A 20,301-nucleotide genomic window follows, 5' to 3' on the forward strand; every position below is an offset into this window, starting at 1 on the left:
TTAGCCATAAAATATGCATGGGACAAAAATAAAAAACATTTAAAGAACACAATCTGTGTATTTAAAAGCAAATACCATTTTCTAAAAACTTTAAAGCTAAGTAGTATGTAGAAATTTGAGGTTTGAAACTGTATTCAATAACCTATTTTTTTCTAATAAAATAAAATAAAAGTATTTGTAATAGTTTGTGTAATAATCAATCATTTTGCTAATTGCTAGCCAGAACAATATCAAGCAATAACACGTTTTTTTTATAATTACCTTAGATCCAATTATTAGTATATTTTCAGACTCTTTTGTAAGCCACCACACAACAGAGGATGGCTTCTGTATATTTGCGATCGGAAGAACAGTGACACTTGATAGAGACCATTTATGATCGAAAGTATTTTGCGGGATGAATAAAGGAAGAAATGGTACTAGGAGTACTTTTTGTTCACTTAAAATGAGAACCCAAGTGCCACTTGGCTCAAAGCACATGCAATAAATAGGATTGTCGACGAAATCCCAATCATAATTTCGTTCAAATCTTTCTGTCTGAGGATTGATGTAGAAGAACAACAATTCTTTATCACTAGAAAATGCTAGGAACTTCTTCAGACCCACTTCGTAGAAACTATAATTTACAATATCAAGATGGACCAAAACATCCAATTTAAATAAACCAGAGAAATCCAGATTTTCACTTTGCTGAGCCATTGTTAATTGTTAATAATGAGTAAATTTTATGAACATTTCTTCCAAAATCAAATCACTGGATTCACTCAGATTCACTTGCAAAATAGCAACAAATCGCGCACAAATCACGCAGAAGAAGCAGGCAACCAGTTGTCAAACTAACTAGACATGTCAAAAATTTCGAATAGTATCGATATTATTAAATTCCATGCACATTAGTTTTTATAACATATACATAGCGTCAAAGCTATAGTCTGGTCGCGACAGCAATATAATAATATAATTACGTGCGAGCGATAAGGATGGGTAGTTTGGGGTCATTGGACAAAATTCTACGTGCTCCCAGACCGGGCTTTATTGTATTAAAGGAATTATTTAGGCACTAATGAATATCGAAGAAAAAATCGGCAATTTCACACTTTATCCCCTTTTACAAACAAACAATGTTATACTGTGATAGTACACGACAACCCAATTTCAGATCTTATTATTATATCGTCCTTCCTTTTCATTAATTTTAAGTAGTACTACATATTACGTGCTCTGTGCGATGTCTGTGCGTAGATAAATATAGCCGATTTTCATAGATAACGATGATATCGATTAACTTTGATAGAAATGTTGCCTTATTATTTTGGGACTACATATAACCTAAAAAAACTAGCAATTTCCTTTTTACATAGATGACATAATAAAAATACAAATAAATTGGGGGTCACATCCTTCGCGCTGTCAGACTATGACCCGGCAGAACCATCTGCGCTTCCGCGCGACATTTGCGCGCGGTACGCGTCCCGATAAAAACGATTATTTAAAGAAAAGTACAGTTGTGATTACGAAAACAATGATACTAGTAGATAGGTAATACATTAAGGCATCTATAAAGTTGAAAATATATAGTTCGAATTTAAAATTTGAAATATTACAAGCGATGACGTTTTTTTTTTCGAATTTCCGGCAATTTCATTTTAGCAAATTTCTAACTTTGGAGAATGAAACTGTGATGTTTTTACGTCATTGTAAAGAGAATAATGTTTATAAAAATCTTTTAAAATAGGTTCATATTATTGACTTAGTTGTAAGATAAAAATACATAATCAAAAACAGATGGAAGGTTGGAAGAATGGAAGGGTTAGAAGGTCCTCCTTTTTTGAAGTTGGTTAAAAATTAGATTATCTTAGATAAATAAAGCTTAGATGGATAATCTTCATAAAACGCTTCGTCAAAAATTAGAGGCAAAAATCTTATGTCATTTCAAAACTTTGTTATTTATTAAGACATTTAATTAAAACAAAAAAAGTTTTAATTTTCAAGTGGACCAAAATGGTCTACTAAAAGTTGCCTCACTTTTCGTGCGCTTACTATCTATAGGCTTTATTAATCTATGGAGACTATAATATAGTAGAAGTAAAGAATAATATTATTTTTGGTCTTAATTTAATTTGTGATATCGATAATTCTGACTTTTAACATCCTTAGCCCCTGGAGACGAACTGTCAATGGGGGTGTTTGGCCGAAAATAGAATTTGTTAGCAAAATTGCGATCGCCATTTTTGGCAACTTCAGCACGTTTTCGGCGAGGACAAGTTTGTTAGAACTTCAAAAGTGGCGTTTTCTTATAAATTTTTAGCAGTGATATAAAAGGACTCCATTTTTCTTACTAGCGATAATAATGCTATTTTCGGCCAAACGCCCCCATGCATTTTTTTGTATCTTTTTACAAAATAACTTTGATTATTAATCTAAGCAAAATAGTTAAAATGCCGTTTTATCTTTTTACAAAATAACTTTGATTATTAATCTAAGCAAAATAGTTAAAATGCCGTTTTATTTTCTTATGATATTACGTAATAATTTTATTATTTAAACTAGCACATTTGGATCGCAGCTCCATAATTTTTATACATACAGTTTCGGTCTAAGTAAAGGTCCTTTGGGTACTCCAATAAAATCCTACACATCGGTTAGGCAATTGGTAAAAAAATCTCTGTTCAATTGAAATAGGTATTTTTAGGTTATTTTTCAATAATTCAGAACTGAATATTGAAAGCCAAAAAAATTTATTTTTTTGTTATTGTTTAATACTATTTAACACCATCATTTAATAAAACCCACATAAAATTTCTAAAATAATTAAAAAACGAATAGAGTGTATCATTTGGATAAAGATTTTATATGTACCTACTTCTCAAAAATTATAGCAGTGTCTTTTAGAGTCCACTAGGACTTGCAACTTTCTTATCAAACTGAGGGGTTCAAATAAAACAATTAAATACAAAAGAAAACAAAATCAATTTATTGCATTTTATTAAAATCAAACATACCACAATGAACTAAAATAATCAAACATTTGTGAAGGTCACTTTCTAACATAAAATATTAACAGTCCAACATAACCATTACAAATAAAAGTTCTAATCCTTGCAATGGTCATCAGCAAGATGTAGGTACTTATTTCAACAAAAAAATTTATCGAACTACCTCTATTAATATAGGTACCTATTTATTTACATGCATTACAAACTTAAGAAAATCTATTAACAAAATTATTTACAACAATTTTGATTTAATTAGTTTTGATTATAAATTCATTTTTATTGATCTTCATTCTATCATGGTGAATATAAATATGTTTAGTAAGTGACTGCAAAGAAAAACTCAATTTGCAAAAATCACATGTCTGTTGAGGAGATAACACATGCCTATCATGGGCGACATGTCGTCTTAAAGTATGTTCGGTTAAAAAATGGGTGTTGCACGGTTCGCATTTATAAATAGTATTGTCATACCGACTTAAATCAATTTGTGATAGACTCTCTTCAGAAATATTATATTTCGTTTCTCTTACAATATCCGCTTGATCAATTACATTATCTATAGATTTTGCATCTGCCTTATTTTGGTCCTTTTTGTCAGTAACATCTATTATGTTAATATCTGCAACGCTTTCATTGTGATGTTTAGTCTCATGTTCTGCAATAGACTCAATAGGGAAAAATACCTTACATTTTATACATTCTTTTCTTTCCACTTCAACGTCTTCGCAATTCCCAAAATGTTCTAAAGCTTTATCATATTCTATGAAATGCGTTCTACAATGTGCACAATTGTATATATTTATAATTAGATTTTTGTTCTGAGACATTTCAATAATGTTGTATTTATAAACATATTTTTTGTCACCATGATGTAACAACAAATGAGTAAATAAAACGGATGGAGTAAACAAAAGATTGCATTTAGAGCAATATTGTTTAGATGTTTTAGGATTGCAGTGGCCAAAATGTTCGTCTATACCATTTTTATCCAAATAATGTAACCCACAAGTACATTTAAACAATTTTACTGTTTTTTCTGGTAGTATTGGACTTTTTTCTTTCGTTTGATGTGAAATTCTGTTTATTGTTTGATTTGCATTCTTTGCTTCATTTGATAGATTTAATGAGGCTGGTATAAACTTTTTTAACTGTTCATTATGATCGTAAGGTATTATATTAATATTTTCTTTAACAAAATGAACATTAATATCGTGTAATTTACAGTGACGAGAAAATTTATGTTTTAAAACATACATTTCACATTTTGGACATTTTGATTTTTCGTTGTCTTCATAGCATTTAATATGGTTTATTGTAGTTATTGGAGATTTCTCCAGGCATACACCGCATTTTGAGCATTGAATAAATGTAAAGTCCACAATTGTGCCCTTGAATGTCTTTTGGTCAATGGAATCCAGAGATGCTTCCTTCGAAGCTCTATCCCCAAATAAAATAATTTTCATGTTCTTTGGTACAAAGTTATAAACTAATTCATGTTTAGTCTTATGGAGTTTATAGTCAGAATGGTAAAACAGTAAGCCACATACAGGACAGTTTTTCAAATCCATTTCGGAACACAATGTATGACTATGACGTTGAAACTGATCAAGGATACAGTTACATTTTCTACACTTATATAAAAGGAAGAATTTGTTGTGACCATTTATAATTTTGTTGCTCTTTTTATCCTTCTCTTGATTGATTAAAACAATCCTGTACGATTTCAGCGTTATGTTCATTGTTTTGTGGACACTTAAATGTTCTTTTAACGACAAATAAGACATGAAAGGTAATCCACAATATGAGCATGGATGTTTACGTGACTTAAAACATGAATTTTCCACATGTTTAATTACAGATTCTGGATCTACAATAACAAAGCAGCTATTACATTTATAAACTGTTAAATCAGGGGATCCATCTTGAATTACTTGCATTTTAGTTTTGCAACCATATCTGTAAATCGATCTTCTTAAAATTTGTAGTGACTTTTCTTGACTAATATTTCGAAATATATGTTTAGTCCAAATTTTGTTATCTTCTGTAAAATAAAATGTGTCAAATTCCAGTAATTTAAAAGATTTTCTTGTTACTTCATCACTGTGGAATTCTTTAATGTGGTTATCATAGCTGTTACGATCCAGTGTTATTTTACAGGTTTCACATCCTTTTTTCTCAATTTCCACTCCACATAAATGATCTTGGCAATGTTCTACCACTTTATCATAAGTATCAATTGTGATGTGACAATTTGTGCAACAATATAGAACTTCAAAGAGAACAAAGTCCGATTGTCCAGCTTTTTGATTTACTAAATGTTTTTCAACAGAAATTATATGTTTTGAGGATGTAAGTTTGCACTCCTCAGAAGCGATTTCAGGTTCGGGTTTGACATCCGCTATGGTAGAATTATTTTCGTTTTCATGCAGGTATTCATCACCCTGTCCTTCATGTAATCTTTCTGTATGACTTGACAGATTCCGATCAGATCTTGCCGAGCATTTTGGTTCTTGGATCTCTGCCTCCGAGCTATGACCTGGTTCAGACAAATTTCTTTTTCTCGGAGGTGGTCGCGGACGTTTAATTTCACGCACTTCCAGTTGTTCGCCTGAATGTATTGCATCACTTTGGTACAGTATAATTTTTTTATTTTTATTTGTGATTGAATAGTAATGGAATGACAAATGTAATTTAAAAACTGCTTCGGATAGTTTTATATTACAAATGTGGCATGTTAGATAATCTTCACTGCATATGTGATTTAATACAGCAACTTTGGATATGAAATGAACGTTGCAATTCTTACACTCCGGATATTTGGGTACGGGCGGTGAAATTTGTTTATTTTTTCTAAAGCAGTAAAATGTAAAGTCTTGTAATTTTATGCCTTTTTTCTTTAAATGCATAGCTCTGTGGGCGCCCATAGATTTGTTTGTAAACGTAAGTCCACATATTTTACAAATATGAACTGGTAAATGTGCACAGCGTGATTCCAAATGAACTAAACGCTTAACTCCTCTCATTCTTATAAAAGAATTGCATGTTTGACAATACTTTAGATTGAAATTACTCCTATCCCGTGTTTGCTTTATCTTCTTTTTGGGTAACTTTTTAACCATGGGTATTGTTTCTGGTTTTTGCACTGATTCAGCACCAATAGGTTCAGATAATAATATAGTAAAGTCAGTTGGTTTAAATTTTCTCCTGTGATGATAGTCTTCATGAGTTCCAGCAATACATCTATCAATAAGAATATCACAAATCTTGCAATAAACTGATTCTGCCACAACAATTTCACATTTTTTTATATGTGGTTCAAAACCATTCGCATTAAAATGGATTGCACACTTGGAACATTTATATAACAATTGTGATAGTTGAGTCTCAGAAAATTCATATACTGTGAAGTTGTCAGAAAACGAATGCTGCCTTACATGTAATTTTTCGTCAACTTTTTTAAAAATTTTATTGCATGATAAACATTTCCAGTTAATTAACAATTCCATATGATCTGCATGATTCATTGCAGTTTTAGCTGATAAAAAGTGAATATCACATCGCAGACATTTAAATAAAATTGATTTCAGTACAAGCTGCTCGTTACAGTCTGAATAGGATTCCTCATCTTGTTTATTACCTTCAGAATCAAGGTTTTCACAGTGATCAACCTTTAAGCTTCTCATAGTCAAATTATTGTAGTTATTTCCTTGAGTCATTACTTTAGGTTTTTCAGTTAGAGGCATTATGATGTCTATTTTCGGTAAACATAGTTTTGGATATACTTTAATCGTTTTTTCAATTTTTTCTTTGTGATATAATCGCAAATGTGAATTATAAACTCTGTAATCAACTAATTTTTTTGAACAATGATCACATTGCTCATTAAATTTTGTTGGCTTTATTTTCTTTAAACTGAAATCTTTGTGTTTATTTTCAATATGACTCAAGCAAAACTTCAGAAGTGAAAAATTATAAGAACAGTAAATACATTTAAATATTAAAATGTTTTTCTGTATTCCGTTCACATTTCTTTGACCAGATTCATATCTTTTCTGTCTTATGGGTCTAATTTTAGTGCCATGTGTAGAATCAGAGTCTCCCATTTCCTTACTCAAGACCCTTTTAGTTACTTGTAGATTATTTTTCAACTTATCTTCTGCTAGTTTCCCTAAGCTTGTTAAAGCTTGTGGACCATTAATATCACTGACTTGTTTTGATTGTAAAACTTTATAGATGTGATCAATGAGCAATTTTTTTGAAGAAAATGTAACTTTACAATGAAAACATTCATGCGATTCTGTTTCAGATATCATTTTAGTTTCTGTTGATGATAACTGGTGCGTAATGTGTTTTCTGGCAGTCCAATTGTTTTTGTGGTTTTTTCTATGAATATTAATCAAATGCCTTCTTAATTGATTATGCTGTGTAAAAATTTCACCACATTCAACACATTTGTATTTTCTTACGACTGATCCAATAGTTATCGTATTCTTCTTTCTTGCCATATTGCATAGACTAATCTGTTTGTGATTTAATGTTGTATGTACATCAAGACCTTCTTTTTCAGGAAATAGTATAAGACAAATATTGCAGAATCTTTCACTGTTTTTTATGTAGGCTTCAATATCAATCAATTTTACCTGTGCCGAATATACATCTCTGTCAGCCTTTTCACATACTACATTCTGAGTCAGACTTGGCTTTGACCCCAAAATGATTTTATTTGTCTTAAAAGGTGTTTGGTTTATCTGATTAACAGACACTCCAGATTGAAAAGAAGCATTATCAAGAGGCTGTGTTATTCCTGTCTGCATACTATTTGAATCTGGCAAAAGGTCATGCTCTTCATTTTTTGGTATGATCAGTTTATCAATATGAAATGTGTTTGGTTGACAATTTATTGTTGAAGCTGAAAATTAAAGTATAATTAATAGAAAGAATATTGTGTGCATGCACAGCTAAGCTTTTATACAATTAAATGGAACAAACAAGTATTTACCTTCCTCAAAATATCCAGTCAACTCTTTCTTTACAACAGAGAGATCAGGAAATATGTTTCTCATGGCTGGATTGTCTAACAAATCATGTTCTTCGATGTCTATATCATCATCCATGTTGGGTTAGCTAAAAGTTGGAACAAAACAGATATTATGAAACATAAATTGCACCTGGATAGTAATTCATAAAATGCTGATAATATTGAATTTCAACATACCATGCTAGCTCCTTATAAAATACTAATAGGTTATGATTATTAACACTTACCTTACAAAAATTACAACAAAATTATTAGGTAATTATCAGAATTGGCACGAATGCATTTATGATAACCAAATACGTAGAAAATGTATTTTTACATCTTTTAAAAGCTTCATTCGTGCCAGCTCTTTTAAAATCGTGCTATTAAAAAATAACCAAGTTGGTTATTGAAAAAAGAAAAAAATGAAATTTTAATAAATAATAGTAGGTACTCACTAATCAATAAGCAGTAAAAATAATTAAAATAATATTTATTTAAATTTTTATAACCCCACAAGACGGTTCGACTTCGACAAACAAACAGACAGATTAATTTTTTTTTGTCATGTCAAATTTGAATTAGGAAATCAAAAATCGATTGATCAACTTTTTTATTTGAATAAAAATATCACCCGAAGAGACGGATTATGAAAACGTACAAAATTATTTTATTTTTTACTGATACTAAGTAGTCCTTAGAACCCAGAAAGCCGTTCGCTTCGCTTGGTTGGCTTTTTTTTGGTACCTAAATAGTGCTGCTCTCTGATTTAGTTGAAAATCGATATACAAATTATCGAATATAATCGATGATTTTAGATTTTTAACTTTCGCGTTCCATTTCAATTAAAAACAATAAACTCATTAATAAACATCGCGTTAAGACCCGTGTCTTACTATTTTATTTTAATAATCGATGATTTATTTATTTATTTATTCATTTGCATTAACATATTCAGCACATACAGGTATACATGCATTCATACATTGACGCGTCTTTCCGTTCTATATACATAGCCAGAACGCAAGGGTGTGAAACTAACCGAGTATAGTTTGGAGATGACTTTTTTTACTAAGCTCCTCCAAACTATACACGACCAGTACGCATATGCTGCGTACTGCTCGCGTATACTTTGTAGTGACTTAGGTCAATTATCTTACTCCAAAATATACATCGCCAGTACGCATACGGACTAATCATGTATGTATTGTAATAAGTGCGTGATTACAATTTATACGCGAGTAGTTGCATGCTAGTCATTTTGTCTTATTGACCTCTCTTTCTATTACATATTAATTCATATCTGCGTGTCTACTTTAAACATTGAATCATCTTTCGACACGTATTCTGCCATAGAAAAGATATTTGTTTTGGGGCTGATATTTAATTTTCACCAATTCTCGAATAACTCTTAAATTAAGAATTATGTAGGTATCGTAATATGTCAAAATGATTTTGTTCTTGAGATAAAAGTTAATAAATAAAATAAATAATAAATAAATATCCTTAGACATTTTACACTGCGCTTCTAGTCCCAAACTAAGCAAAGCTTGTACATAATACTAAGTATTAAACATACATACTTAAATACTTTTTTTTTGTAAATACATACTTACTATACATAGAAAACACCCAGTCCAGTCCAATACAAACAAATATGTTCATGCACACAAATGTTTGTACTGTGCGGGAATCGAACCCGCTACCTCCGGAATAGTAGTCCGTTTCGAACCACTACACCAAACGGCCGATAATACTCGTTGTCTGTTCAACCGAACGCTGTGTTTTATTAATAAACTTTTTGATTTGAATAAAAATATCACCCGTAGAGACTTATTATGAAATACGTACAAAATAATTTTATTTTTTACTGATTCATAAAGCAGTCCTTAGAACCCAGAAAGCCGTTCGCTTCGCTTGGTTGGCTTTTTTTTGGTTACCTAAATAGTGCTGCTCTCCGATTTAGTTGAAAATCAATATACAAATTATCGAATATAAACGATGATTTAAGATTTTAAACTTTCGCGTTCCATTTCAATTAAAAACAATTAACTCATTAATAAACGTCGCGTACCGTGGTCGCGTTAAGACCCGTGTCTTTCTATTTTATTTTAATAATCGATGATTTATTTATTCATTTGCATTAACATATTCAGCACATACAGGTATACATGCATTCATACATTGACCCTGTGAGGGTGTAGCAATTAGCAAAGTCACAATAATTTAATAGGTCTGTACTTAGTTAACATTCTAACATTAACTCGACTAAGTTTATCTCAGTTTTGGAGAATTATATTAAAAGCCTTATTATTAGTCGGGACATTTAGTAAAGCCGAGTTGCTTTAGTTACTAAACATCGCTGCTGACCAAAAACTGTTCGCACTTTGGTCGAGTAACAAGAAGTACAAGTTGTAATATTAAGTGGTCTATAAATGACCGCCCGATTCAGAGCAGGAACGTGCTACTCCCCTGTCAAACTAGCACAAATGAATTGACTCGCTCGTCTAATCGATTAGTATAATACTCGACTAAGTTTTTGGTTTGGATTGGACACGTTTACTACAATTAAATAATATTTAAATGTTATCCGATTATTCAATTTATATCTTCCACCCGTAGAATGGACTAACTAGCTCAAAAAAAAATGTTATTTGAAAAAGTCCTTAAAATCTGAGATTTAGAGCTCATTATGAGCTCAATTGGATTTAAATATCGATAATAACGTAACATCACTAGACAGGCATCAGTGACAGTGACAGCTGATGTCTCCGGTTTCGCTCTCGGCCAGCCAAGGGCGCAAATTATTTTGAAAATCTTGGCCTTGTGAGTTGTAATTTTACTTTATTTTCATGTAAATAATATTAATAGTAAGGGCTGAGTTATTAATAATGTATTCTTATTGTATGAAAAAGTAAGGTTATCTAGTTAAGTCTCCTGTCTTCAATGTAAACTAAATGTTTTAACCTGTCGATTTTTTTGAGATTGTATTCTTTTCTTTATTTCAGCAATGTTTCCAGTTCGATGTTTTTCTGTGAGACAAGGAGTGAACCTATCTAGAAATCGTACCAATATGTACTCATCTTTTCGCCGTGGAGTGAACTTTCTGTTTAAGAAAAATCTGTTGATCACAAATAGTATCAGTTCTGGCGGTTTCATGGCGATTGGTGACTTGGTTCAGCAGGAGTTTGAATTCCAATCAAAAGTATTATTAAAAAGATATGATTGGGCGCGGTTAGGTAAGTTGTATAATTTATTTAGATGTCGTATATAATACTCTTATACCTAATTTTAACTGAAACTTAATTTTCAGGTCGAATGTTTATTGTTGGAACTCTGATGGGTCCGATGCATCATTATTACTACTTATACCTTGATAAGGTTTTACCCAAAGTAGATTTGAAGACAGTCTTTCAAAAAATTATGTGTGACCAACTTTTTGCCTCACCAGCAACCATACTTTGTTTCTTCTATGGCATGGGTTTCTTAGAATCAAAGTCATTTTCTCAAAGTACTAGTGAAATAACTCAGAAATTTAGATATGTCTACACTGTAAGTGGAACTAATTACTTTGGTTTTGATTTGCTTATTTGTTATTATGTGAAACCTAATTATTTGTAATTTATTTCAGGGTGACTGTCTATACTGGCCTCCAGTGCAGTTTGTTAACTTCTACTATCTACCAACAGAGTATAGAGTATTTTACATTAATGGGGCAACAATGATTTTTAACATCTTTTTATCTTACATGAAACATTATGATCAACACTGATAAGAAAATACTTTATAGGTAGCACAAATTATAATATTCCTTATTAGTGAATGATAGAATGAGTGGATGGACTTTGTTTAACCTTCATGTTACATTGCACTTAACCTCTGATAATATTAGGTCACTCTACGAAAGTTGAGGTGAACACAATACTCAAACTGATGTAATATTTGAATACAGAACACAAATTCATTTTCAAACATCAAATACACTAGCTACCACACTTGTTGATGGCCTTAACTCTTGTTGCATGACCAATACAATATTAGACTTTCATAACAACATTATTTATTGCAAGATGATAATGAATGCATTACTGGACACCCCTTTTGCCATTGTGAATTCAAGGTCTTTGAATTACTTTAAATAACTTTGATAGGTGCCTGTTTTTAGGTAATGTACAATAATAGNCAAATAGTGGGGGACATCGGGAATAAACGCAATAATAGTACCTATCTGGACTGTACATGAATGTAATAAATGCGGGTATTGAAGTAAACCAAAAACTTTTAGCATAATGGTATATCTGTACAGTAGAATGTAAATAGTTACTGTGATAGTATTATGTAAATAAAATTTATATTTATTATGTTCATTGTTTAATTTCTATATCACTAGTGTAAAGCTAAAATCAATAGTTACTTTGTTTTATAGGGTTAAAAAGCTTACCTACTTACCTACCTACTATGTTGCCTACTTGTGTAGTACTTTTCACCTTGGATTCCAGCTCTACTGTGTTTATGTTAAAACGCATGTACCTATACATGTGTTGCGCGGGAACCGAAATCGAACTTCCTAACGAGTTGAGGGTTACATTAATGAAAGTCTAGAATAAAAATACTGAGAGTTTATTACACTAAAATTATTAAAATATATAAAATATTGTCTAGCCCCAGCACATAGTCCAATCGTCTTTTCTTGTTTGTAATTTGACCACGATTCGATATAACGCCAGGGCTGGGCCCAATGGCAATCCTAAACCCCTGACGATATCAGCCCGACGCGCCATGCTCAGGGCTTGACCATCAAATTCCTGAAAGAAAAAATCAATATAAACAACTAGGAATTTAAAAGTAAAATATAGGAAATTGTATTAATTTTATTTCTATGTACCTACCTGTTCTTTCAAGATTGGTGCAGCCTCTGGAAAATGTTTTGTAAAGTATTCATACACTTCTTCAGTAGTCCAGTTCGTTATGTCTGGGATAGTTGGGTCTACTGGCACTTCTTCTTTAAGTTTAGAAGGTGCCCTGTCTAATTCGTGTGGTTTTAAGAATGGGTCAGCTGTAGGTGAATTTTGCTTTTCAAAGTCAATACACCTAGGAATGATGGCTGGGGAACCCACTACTGTAGGCCGTGACTCTAGACAATTATTGCATTCCCATTGGTCCCAAGCTTTTTGGCGTTCTGGTATGCGCGGCGTGTGGCAAAGTGCGTGATATGCATCTGAACAAATACTGCATACAGTTAGTATACCCTGTAAACAAAAGAAAGTAATTATTTACGGTACTAATTAATTGAAGAAATTATTGATCAATATGTTGATTATGTAACAGAATTAATAATAAAGAGACTATTAAACTTACAGCATCATTAGTTTCACAGCAAACAACACATGTTTTACAATGGGGGCATTGCCATGTGTTATCAGGCCTGGGTTTGAGTATGCCAGAACCTGATTGCAAACAACTCAAGTGAGCTTTATTATTGCAGTCGCGACACTCCACCAGCCTATCGCTGGACCCACGAGGCTTCTGTACAAGACAAACGGAGCATACACCTCCTGATGTTTCATGCGGTATTGGCTCTTCAAGTTCAATTTCTTCAGCGCTTACTTCTCCTTCACCGTCAGATAAAGGAGTGCCTTCTTTGTCACTTTTAGGACCTCCCATCTGTCTTTTTTTTATTGTACTTTTGTTGAGTGAACCAACAGGTCTCCCTCTTTTACGTTTGCTTGGCAGATTATTATCAGATGGATCAAATACTTTTTTGGCCATTTTACGCCTCTCGCCTACTCTCACGCCAGCATTACGAGTATTGCTGTTACTTGTTGTGCTTGAATTAGCTCCTCCCCTCTTTTTCGGGCGACCTCTCATTCGTTGAGGTGACGATCGACATGATGAGTTGGCAGAAGAAGTCATCTGAAACATATGAATATAATTGATTTAGTATTAAATTATTAACAGCCACCTGGCTGTGGACTACACATTGGATTTAAAATGCTATGCTGCATGTTAATTCATGCATTGTTCTTTTAACTTTTATGAGCTGTTATAACATTTTTTTTTAGTTGGGTGCTAGAGTCACAGCAGTTGATATAAAACCAAGCGTTAGAAAGGTTAAGTATTAATCAATAAATGGTGCTACTTACTTTGGTGTTAGAGTCCATTGTATATTCAAACTTAAAACTATCTGAACTATCACCATCATGATCAGCGGGGCCAAGAGCCAAATTGCCGTTAGGCAATTTCACCAGACTTCCTGTAGCCAGTTCTTTGTTAACCATTGCTTCCAGCTGTTTCTTTGTATATTTAGTTTCTTGGGAAACTGCTGCTTTGATAAGGTCATCGAATCCAATACCATTTTCCAAGTAACTTTGATCTTGATAAATTAGTGTTGCTATTGCTGATGTTATTATTCTTCTCTCGTTAGTTGCAATAGTTGCCGCCATGTCTGCATTTTAATAATAAGATATGGTTTCATGTTTATAGACAGCAAATATGTGGCAAAAAAACAACATAAATTGGTGTTCTCCAAAGGAAGAAAGGGTAAAAGTTTGTAGATTAGTTTTCATTGTGGATATTAAACCAAATTATGTGTTCTGTTGTTCTTAAAGTAGGTACTTAGAAATGTAGATATTAACTTAGATTAATAAAGCGATATTAATATGTATGTAAGTAAACAAAAAAATTATTACTGTCTATAAATATGTAACAAGTTTCAGTCTTATTGATTGGTTAGCCAATTATTTATTTTATGCTCATAAAAATCAGAAATAAATAAAATTTTTAGCACAATGCGACCCTCTTCAAAATATAGCCAATGCTGTAACAAAAACAATTATTAGTTTAGCAATAGCACATAAATAAAAGGAAAACTTACTGTCACTGAGATTCGACTTTTTTCGCCACTTAGCAGCGTTTCTGTAGCTTACATTATCTTTGTAGTCTACTTTAAATATACTTTTTTCCTTTAAACAGCGTTTTAGGTCAGCTTTAGTATCCTTGGGAGCTACTTTATAGCACTTTATCATGAACTTACAGATCCTATTGATGTCTGGTCTCGACTTCCGAGCACGTAAATGATCTATTGCAGCCAAAATTTGATTCTTATACTTTATCTCTGACATTTCTGAAATATTTAAAATTATTACATACAGTAGAAATACGGAGTGGAAATAACTTTGTTCTAAAAAGTTAGACATAGCACTTAGATACATACCTAAGACAAAACATGCCGGCGAATTAGAACGGTTCTTCAATAATAAGATAGGTGACTAAACCAGTTGCGTGGAAAATAACATGCTCACAATCATTTCTCACAAATAGGTATTTTAATTTAAATTAAATCGACGAAGCGTCAACTCCCTCGCTCTACTTTTGGTGTACTTTACTTTTTTTTTTTAATTTTTTTATCAGTTCGGTAGTGTTGGGCTACAGAAAAAAACGTAAGTGTGGGACTGAGGGATAATGATGTACCCAAGTAAATTTTTAGCTCATTAAATGCTCATTAATGTCGATATTTTTATCGAGAAGCTAGTGCAGCCCTTCTAAACCTTAAAAAAACAAATGTCATAATACAAATAATACCACGCCATCGTTGATCATGGATTTTTCAGGATAATCATCTATTTGGGTCATTCCATAAAAATCTGTATATTTTCGACGTCATTTTGTCCGTAACTTTTTTAAGATGCTTTTGAATACTTTATTAGTGTAAATTATAGTTTATTAATTAATTATGTTATGTCTAAAAGGGCCAGTCACTTTATGCTTTATTTTAGGAGAAATTATAATTTTCAATTTTTTCATACTACATTACTCCTATAAGACTTCTAATAAAGTATAAAACTTATAACCTTAACATTTATAGATAAGTTAATATACATAATGTAGTTGTTTTGTTATTATCACTATATAAAAAACATCATTCCGTAACTAGTAATTATACCACACCTCAAGTTTGTACAGTCTAATGCAAGTGCAAGCGAATCTAAAAAAATTAGACTTAGCATGAATAAAATATAACTAAACGATTTGTGTTTTATTTACAGACTGACCAGAAATATAATAAAAACTTGGAGTTGTGTACTCATTTTTTATTCCAAATTAGTTTACGCTGTCAGCGCATACATTTTTGCACAGAATAATATTTTAGGCCTCAAACAGAATTGAAATAAGGGTAAGTATACGCCACCTGCTCGTGTTGTCGCTTGTCGCAGTTCCTTTCATACGGTAACACACTAGTCCACGGTAGAGTCCATAAATAATAAAAGATTTCGTGTATGAAAAATCCGCTAGATGGCAATACGCAGGCGTGACTTGTGAGGTCCGTCCGAGTGCTGCATGATTGGATATTTTTGGCATAGCATTGATAGATACTGTCAAAATTCACCAATCGTAGCAGCTAGAGCCATCATTTATCATACGCGAAAACCCTCATTACTTCCGAAAGGATTTATCTACGATTTCCCGCAATTTCCCCTTTTATAGTCTTTCCCCTTTTCTTTCCCCTCTTGACCCTAATTTCCCCTCAAAAGGGGAATTTCCCCTCAATGTGGAAACACTGTGTACTTTACTTTTTTTTTAAATTTTTTTATCAGTTCGGTAGTGTTGGGCTACAGAAATAAACGTAAGTGTGGGACTGAGGGATAATGATGTACCCAAGTAAATTTTTAGCTCATTAAATGCTCATTAATGTCGATATTTTTATCGAGAAGCTAGTGCAGCCCTTCTAAACCTTAAAAAAACAAATGTCAAAATGTCATAATACCACGCCATCGTTGATCATGGATTTTTCAGGATAATCATCTATTTAATCCACAGATAACTATATATTAGTCGGCTATTACTATTGGTCATTAGACAGCGTACATGCTTTTGATTGGTTGTAATGTACATCGTTTTAATTTTCCTAAATAATCCGTATGCATCAAGAATACAAATTTTAGTATTTTAGGTTATGATATGAGTTCAATGTTAAAATTGTATTCAAAAGATTTTAAGAAAATAAATGATTAGTACTCCAAGCATTTGAGTAATATTAATTTAATTTATTTAGATGGATTTTATATAACTGCCATAATGTCTACACTGGTAATTAGTGTTTTCCGTTGTAAATTTAGCAAGCCATGTTACTTGAGGTTTGCAAATTATTCATCTCAACCTAAACAAGCAAACAAAAATAATGCAGCTAAAGTTGTAAACGTTGCAATAATTGGGGCGCCTAATTCAGGAAAGAGTACACTTATCAACAAAATAGTGGACAGGAAGGTTAGTTCTTTTTATCATTATTAAAAACCTTATAAATGTACACTACTGCTTATTAATTACTAAAAATGCAATGTTCTTTTTGAATAAGTGAGAATTTATTTACATCTGTCAGAACTAAACAAATTGAGGAGTGNCAGCCTAAAATTAAACTATTACATACACTAAAAATATGTAAAAATCATATTTTGTCATATTTTTTGAATTTATCGAGTTTGAAAATATTTTTTCAGATATGTGCTGCATCTAATAAAGTTCATACGACTACAAAGATGATTAGAGCAATGTATTTTCAAAATGACACACAGATAATATTCTTAGATACGCCTGGAGTGGTGACTGAAAGGGAGCAAAAGAAGTAAGTTTGACGGAATAAACATCGACTTTAAACTAATAAATTATTAACCATGTTATTAGAATGTTTAGTGTGATATTGAAAATTAAAATTAATCTCAACCTGCATTGTAATTCAGATGTGCAGACTGTACTTACTTTACTTCAAGCACAAACAAATTATTCATAAAAAAATAAAGACAAATATTTATAACAAAAATGCTTTGTATTTATTATTTCAGATACAAGCTACCAGAATCAATGATTGGTTCGTGTTACAAAGGCCTAAGATGCGCTGACGTGGTCGGAGTGGTTCATGATATTTCCAATCGGTTCACCAAAGACAGCCTTCACCATGACGTGGTCAGCATGCTAGAATCTGTCAAAGACACACCAAGCTTCCTAATTATAAATAAGGTAAATGATACATACATACTGTCCCAAAATTTCAACAATAAGCCTGTGTTGTAGGACATGGTATTGAATACTTTTATAAATAAGAAAAAAAATAAGACTTTTCCTAAAGTAGTCATGTCCACCCTACGGCGCCGGCTTCTTTGAATTTTGGGACATGGTGTATATGTAAATATAAATAAATAACCTCCTCCTTTTTTGAGTCGGTTAATAAGTTCTGAAAAATAAAAAAACACAATGTCTTGTGTGTTTGTTTTTATTTGGAAATAAGATAAAGAATATCATAATATGACATGACGTGGTTTTACGATCAAGTGTGAATTAGTTTAACAAAAAAAGTTAAATGACTTTATTAAGACCAGATAATAAAATCATATCTCTGTTTTGTTACAGGTCGATCTACTGAAATCGAAAACGCAATTGCTAACTTGCATTAGAAACTTGACCAATGGTTTTATTGCTGGAAACCCTGTGCCTGGTCAGGACAGAGATAAGAGAATATTAGATAGGGGGTATAGCAAGTTCTCTGATGTATTCTTGGTGTCAGCTTTGAAGGGAGATGGAATTACTGATATAAGAGTAAGTGAGACTAATCAATAAACATTACCTTTTGTATTAGTCATATAATATTCTGTTACTGCTACTGTCCACTGTTCACGTAACGTCGCTTCATACAAAACTATGAAACACTGTCGATTGCAGCGATGCTGCGACGAAAGCGCGACGTTGGCCCTCCGTTGACAGTGTTTCATAATTTCGCAAGCGTATGTACAACAACCGTATAATGAAGAATACGCGTCTATGAAGCGACGCTACGTAGACAGTAGCACATTTTATTATATTTTCTTTCATTCAAAATGAAAATTATTATCTGCTTTTATTTCAGGAATACCTACTTAGTAATGCAAAACCTGCAAATCTACATTACACGCCAAACGAATGGACAGATCAGAAACCCGAGACCTTAATCATAGAGGCGGTGAGAGCCAAATTCCTAGACTTTCTTTCAAACGAAATACCTTATAATATAAAGGTAGAATTGGAGTATTATGAAGATAATGTAGAAGAAAATAAAATAATATGCTTCGTCTCAGCCGAATGTCCTACTGAGAGGTTGGTGAAATTAGTGAGTGGTGCGGGCGGAGGCAGACTGCAACAAATTAAGTCACATGTGAGAGCCGATCTCACAGAGTTATTTAAGAAACTAGTTGTAATAGATATCAAATTGAAGTCCAAAATTAGAACTGAGTAGTTTTTTAATGACATAGATTTTGATAAAGCTTCAACCACACCAACGCGTGCAGATCGCCATCGCTGGTGCGATNGCTGCGATCATAGGCCAATGAACTGCACTGCACGCGTAGTGTGGTAGAAGCATAAATGTTCGATACGTACTGTTTCACAATAGCTCTATTGTTTTAGAGTAGGCGCACACCGTTGATTTTTCGTCGGCCGATAGTTCAGTCGGGCAGTTGATCAGTATGGGCATGTATGGGAGTGCGCACACTACGCCGATTCGATTTGGCCGATTCTTCATACAATTTAAAATCGGGCACAACTATCGGCCAACTAAAAATCAACGGTGTGCGCCTACTCTTACTATTGTGTCTCAACTACAAACACACAAACTATGCCTATGTAATAAATTTTAAAGTTTAAAAATATACCTGGACGAATGTAATGTTAACTATTAACATATTTGTAATAAAATGGCTTTATTGTTATCTAGTTTTTTCTAATTCTAATTATAATTTATCTCAATTTGCCTCACATGCGTAGTATAGTATAGGTAGATATCCAACCTATTTTAGTTTCGAAAAAAGTTCGGATCCCGCGCATATGACTTTACTTGACTTAAGGTCTTATGTCCCCTAGATGGGGCAGAGGCCGTGCACAACAGTCCTCCATCGCGTTCGGTCTTGAGCTTCGCGTTTTATCTCGCTCCAGGTCTTGCCGATTTTCTTCGCCTCGTCTGCGACGTGCGCCGCTAAGTTTGCTTGGGGCGACCAAGTTTGCGTTTTCCTTGGGGGTTCCAATCCTGAGCCTGCTTAGGGATGTGATCGGGATCCCTTCAGAGAGTGTGGCCAATCCAGTTCCACTTGCGGCGCTTGATCTGCTGCTATCCCGCGAAAATACGTAAAACTTATTGAACTATCCATTTAATGACAGACCGCAATCCATGCATATCTACGTAGCCGCTAGCATGTAAGTAATATACCGAGTGAGGTTGTAAGTGAATAAACATTTAAAGTGCCTGTAAAGTTTCACTACGGGAGATTT

General features: G+C 32.7%; 5 protein-coding genes across 10 annotated transcripts in view; 2 read left to right on the forward strand and 3 right to left on the reverse strand.

The window, feature by feature from the left end:
• ca (RCC1 and BTB domain containing protein claret) overlaps positions 1-1,537 on the reverse strand; it is a 40,418-nt gene extending 38,881 nt beyond the window's left edge. The window contains exon 1 of one of the 3 annotated variants that reach the window (XR_003656524.1): positions 262-1,537. Coding sequence is in view for 2 of the 3 variants with exons in the window: in XM_028315294.1 (XP_028171095.1) it covers positions 262-699 (438 nt within the window). In the remaining variant the exon portion in view is untranslated. The remainder of the gene's footprint in view (positions 1-261) is intronic. The other 2 variants (XM_028315294.1, XM_028315293.1) reach the window with 2 other exon arrangements.
• Positions 1,538-2,986: 1,449 nt separating this feature from the next.
• LOC114360558 (zinc finger protein Xfin-like) lies at positions 2,987-8,720 on the reverse strand. 2 transcript variants are annotated; one of them, XM_028315291.1, is made up of 3 exons: positions 8,472-8,720; positions 7,996-8,120; positions 2,987-7,905 (listed from the first exon to the last, which is right to left on the reverse strand). In XM_028315291.1, the coding sequence occupies exons 2-3, from the start codon at positions 8,108-8,110 to the stop codon at positions 3,245-3,247; spliced, it is 4,776 nt and encodes a 1,591-aa protein (XP_028171092.1). In that variant the 5' UTR covers positions 8,111-8,120; positions 8,472-8,720; the 3' UTR covers positions 2,987-3,244. The 2 variants fall into 2 exon arrangements, with proteins under 2 accessions (XP_028171092.1, XP_028171093.1); XM_028315292.1 differs by lacking the exon at positions 8,472-8,720 and adding an exon at positions 8,262-8,383.
• Positions 8,721-10,743: 2,023 nt separating this feature from the next.
• Positions 10,744-12,173, forward strand: LOC114360564 (mpv17-like protein 2). 2 transcript variants are annotated; one of them, XM_028315298.1, is made up of 4 exons: positions 10,744-10,839; positions 11,022-11,252; positions 11,327-11,565; positions 11,645-12,173. In XM_028315298.1, the coding sequence occupies exons 2-4, from the start codon at positions 11,024-11,026 to the stop codon at positions 11,783-11,785; spliced, it is 609 nt and encodes a 202-aa protein (XP_028171099.1). In that variant the 5' UTR covers positions 10,744-10,839; positions 11,022-11,023; the 3' UTR covers positions 11,786-12,173. The 2 variants fall into 2 exon arrangements, with proteins under 2 accessions (XP_028171099.1, XP_028171100.1); XM_028315299.1 differs by lacking the exon at positions 10,744-10,839 and adding an exon at positions 10,880-10,927.
• A 444-nt stretch (positions 12,174-12,617) lies between these two features.
• On the reverse strand, positions 12,618-15,405 carry LOC114360571 (histone-lysine N-methyltransferase 2D). Of its 2 annotated transcripts, XM_028315310.1 has the most exons (7): positions 15,227-15,405; positions 15,047-15,136; positions 14,703-14,830; positions 14,157-14,458; positions 13,372-13,926; positions 12,903-13,262; positions 12,618-12,818 (listed from the first exon to the last, which is right to left on the reverse strand). In XM_028315310.1, the coding sequence occupies exons 4-7, from the start codon at positions 14,454-14,456 to the stop codon at positions 12,672-12,674; spliced, it is 1,362 nt and encodes a 453-aa protein (XP_028171111.1). In that variant the 5' UTR covers positions 14,457-14,458; positions 14,703-14,830; positions 15,047-15,136; positions 15,227-15,405; the 3' UTR covers positions 12,618-12,671. The 2 variants fall into 2 exon arrangements, with proteins under 2 accessions (XP_028171111.1, XP_028171109.1); XM_028315308.1 differs by lacking the exon at positions 14,703-14,830 and having other exon boundaries at positions 14,888-15,136.
• A 1,545-nt stretch (positions 15,406-16,950) lies between these two features.
• On the forward strand, positions 16,951-19,335 carry LOC114360556 (GTPase Era, mitochondrial). The gene is made up of 5 exons (XM_028315287.1): positions 16,951-17,277; positions 17,508-17,632; positions 17,850-18,024; positions 18,415-18,600; positions 18,908-19,335. Exons 1-5 carry the CDS (start codon positions 17,089-17,091, stop codon positions 19,271-19,273), a joined length of 1,041 nt encoding a protein of 346 aa, XP_028171088.1. The 5' UTR covers positions 16,951-17,088; the 3' UTR covers positions 19,274-19,335.
• Positions 19,336-20,301: the final 966 nt, after the last annotated feature.

This window comes from Ostrinia furnacalis, unplaced genomic scaffold, assembly GCF_004193835.3.
Source record: "Ostrinia furnacalis isolate ACB-3 unplaced genomic scaffold, ASM419383v2 OfSCF5082, whole genome shotgun sequence".
NCBI lineage: Eukaryota > Metazoa > Arthropoda > Insecta > Lepidoptera > Crambidae > Ostrinia > Ostrinia furnacalis.

Excerpts from the sequence above, each read along its gene's own strand:
- LOC114360564 (XM_028315298.1), top strand. The coding sequence starts at position 11,024 with ATGTTTCCAGTTCGATGTTTTTCTGTGAGACAAGGAGTGAACCTATCT. Across the intron at positions 11,253-11,326 it reads ATATGATTGGGCGCGGTTAG|GTCGAATGTTTATTGTTGGA; the intron begins GTAAGTTGTATA and ends CTTAATTTTCAG. Across the intron at positions 11,566-11,644 it reads AATTTAGATATGTCTACACT|GGTGACTGTCTATACTGGCC; the intron begins GTAAGTGGAACT and ends AATTTATTTCAG.
- LOC114360556 (XM_028315287.1), top strand. The coding sequence starts at position 17,089 with ATGTCTACACTGGTAATTAGTGTTTTCCGTTGTAAATTTAGCAAGCCA. Across the intron at positions 18,025-18,414 it reads GCTTCCTAATTATAAATAAG|GTCGATCTACTGAAATCGAA; the intron begins GTAAATGATACA and ends GTTTTGTTACAG. Across the intron at positions 18,601-18,907 it reads ATGGAATTACTGATATAAGA|GAATACCTACTTAGTAATGC; the intron begins GTAAGTGAGACT and ends CTTTTATTTCAG.
- LOC114360558 (XM_028315291.1), bottom strand. The coding sequence starts at position 8,110 with ATGGATGATGATATAGACATCGAAGAACATGATTTGTTAGACAATCCA. Across the intron at positions 7,906-7,995 it reads GACTGGATATTTTGAGGAAG|CTTCAACAATAAATTGTCAA; the intron begins GTAAATACTTGT and ends TTTAATTTTCAG.
- LOC114360571 (XM_028315308.1), bottom strand. The coding sequence starts at position 15,134 with ATGTCAGAGATAAAGTATAAGAATCAAATTTTGGCTGCAATAGATCAT. Across the intron at positions 14,459-14,887 it reads AAAGTCGAATCTCAGTGACA|ACATGGCGGCAACTATTGCA; the intron begins GTAAGTTTTCCT and ends ATTAAAATGCAG. Across the intron at positions 13,927-14,156 it reads CAATGGACTCTAACACCAAA|ATGACTTCTTCTGCCAACTC; the intron begins GTAAGTAGCACC and ends CATATGTTTCAG.